The sequence below is a fragment of the Pteropus vampyrus genome, unplaced genomic scaffold, assembly GCF_000151845.1.
Source record: "Pteropus vampyrus isolate Shadow unplaced genomic scaffold, Pvam_2.0 Scaffold1235, whole genome shotgun sequence".
NCBI lineage: Eukaryota > Metazoa > Chordata > Mammalia > Chiroptera > Pteropodidae > Pteropus > Pteropus vampyrus.
In genome coordinates, this window is record NW_011890016.1 from 6,462 (window position 1) to 8,874 (window position 2,413).

The following is a 2,413-nucleotide window of genomic DNA, read 5'->3' on the forward strand; positions in this document are numbered from 1 at the left end:
CAGCTTAGGCAGGTCACCCCTGATTAAAACCCTTCAGAACCTCTTCACTGCTATTTGCACAGAACCCCAACTCCTCAGCTCCCCTCTGGTGCCTTCATGGTCGGGCCCCACCCCCTCCACACCCACTCACAGCCCCCCTTATTCTCTGACCTCCAGCTTCCCTCACTTTTCCTGTTATTTCAAAAACCCTGAATTCCCGTCCCTTCCATGGTCTCCCAGACAACTCCTCCTCTGTCTGTTGGGAGGAGATGGGCTTAAGCTTGAGATCAAGGTGAAAACCTACTTGGGCAACTTGAGTGACTCTTAATAGCAGGACAGACACACACCATCACTGATAGGAATAGAGAATTAAGTGTGACAATGTTGAAGTTACATGAACTACAGAGAATAGTTCAAAGAACCACCTGCCACCATCGTCCCTCCTTAACCATCATCGGTAGGATGTATCTTGTCTCACCTTTCAGCCTCTGCGTCCCTCATCCTACTCCGTCGCTGACTCTGAAAACACTTCCACACACCACATCACCTCACCAGTATTTTCAATGTCCCCAAACTCTTGTCCATGAAAGTGTGGATTCCAGCTGCTCTCCCATGAATGAATCTGTGTAGTAATCTGCAGAATCATCAGCTAATTGATTGTTGTGCTGATTGAAAGCGAGAAGGAGGAACAAGGCATCCCATGTGTGGGGCCGTGATGTTCATGGATCGCATATGAGGAGAGGAAAGTCCAGATGAGCACACATGTCCCCAGACACCATTCATTGGCCTCCTGCACCCACGTCCCCACGGTACAGAATCCTGTCTCCTTTCACGATACAGAGGAGGAGGGTGACTCTGATAGTATCACCCGTGAATGGGAAGCCATGAGGTGGGGATTCTCAGCAGTGACCCCAGGTGACCTGAGGGGGCAGATGCTTGGGACTGACAGCAAGAGCGAATGGTCAGAGGATCATGAGCTGGGCCTCTGGGGCTGTCCTCATCTGCATAAAGTGGAGCAGAAGCACCCAGGTCATGGGGGGCAGTGACACTGGTGCGATTTCTTGAGAATATTTCACTCTTCTGACTCTGTCAGGGAACAGAAGATCTTGAAGAGACGTTTTTGCAGCTTTCTATGTCCCCCGAGACTATTCAATTTTAGATTGATGCCCAGGGATGGAGGTGGGTGAGATGGTACCTGAAATTGATCTTTTACACAATATTAAAATATTCAGAGAGGCAGAAGTGTGGTTTTATGTGACAGGAGCCACCTGGCCAGTGTCCCCTGTGCAGGACCCAGCACCCACAGGACAACACCCAACAAGATCTAATAATCAGGGTGGAGAGTAGAGTGAGGCCTATAGTGAGGATGAATTAAGAAAAACTTTTGTGCTTCTGCCATTCCACCTGGACCCCGAATCCCCCAGCCATGTGGTTGGCATGCGACTGATCTGTTTCCAAGTCCAGGGTCAGGGCCTGTGTTGTCTAAAGCAAATCAGACCATCCTGTCTGTGTTTGTCATGGTAGTGTCGGGGGAGACGGTGTGAGTGATCACGTCTGGTCATCCTGAATACCGGAGTTGCTGTCCAATGGGCCAGGGAGGGTGAGTCTCTAATTCTCGAGAGTTTGCTGTGTGGATGGATGCCTGGGACCACAGAGGCATTCTCTCTCCCAGGTGGGAAATCAGCACGGGACACTATATTTTGACTCATATATCCTCTTTCTTCAACCAGAGTGTGTCGGCTCCTTGAGCATGGGGACACTTCCTGTTTGTCTGCAGTGTATCCTGACCCTCTAGACTCGAGCAGTAATAATCGGCCTCGTCCTCAGCCTGGAGCCCCTGGATGGTCAGGGAGGCCGAGTTGCCAGATCTGGAGCCAGAGAATCGGTCGGGGACCCCAGAGTCTCGATTGCTATCACCATAGATGAGGAGTTTGGGGGCTTTTCCTGGGAGCTGCTGGAACCACCGCACATAGTTACCACCAATGTTTGAGCTGCTTCCAGTGCAGGAGATGGTGACACTCTGTCCTGGGGCCCCAGACACTGAGGACGGCTGGGTCAGCACAGACTGGGCCCAGGAGCCTGGAAGAGGGAGAGACACAGAGGTGGTGATGCTGGGTCTACAGACAAGGGGAGGCAGCAGGGCCCCATGCTTTTACCCAGGCTCCCTTCTCCTGTCCCCTTATCCGGTCACCTGTGCAGTGAGCGAGGAGGGTGAGGAGAAGAGGGGACCAGGCCATGGTGGAGATGATCAATGAGTCCTGCTCTCTGTGTCCCCACAGCTGAAGCAGAGCTTCCCCCAAGTCTCTCCCTCTCCTCTTCAAGCTCTGACAGAGGGAGGATCCACTCATGCAAATGAGGCCCCCAGATTTCTCATCCCACACTGGACCCGGGGTCAGGCCCCTCTGTCTGAGAGTTAAGGGATGGGCAGGGGCAG

The 2,413-nt window shown here is 52.5% G+C and overlaps 1 gene segment (V, D, J or C); it reads right to left on the reverse strand.

Moving 5' to 3' along the window:
• Nucleotides 1–1,684: 1,684 nt before the first annotated feature.
• LOC111734433 lies at nt 1,685–2,258 on the reverse strand. The segment is given in 2 exon segments: nt 1,685–2,058; nt 2,171–2,258. Coding segments are annotated over 2 exon segments (420 nt in total).
• Between the last annotated feature and the right edge of the window lie 155 nt (nt 2,259–2,413).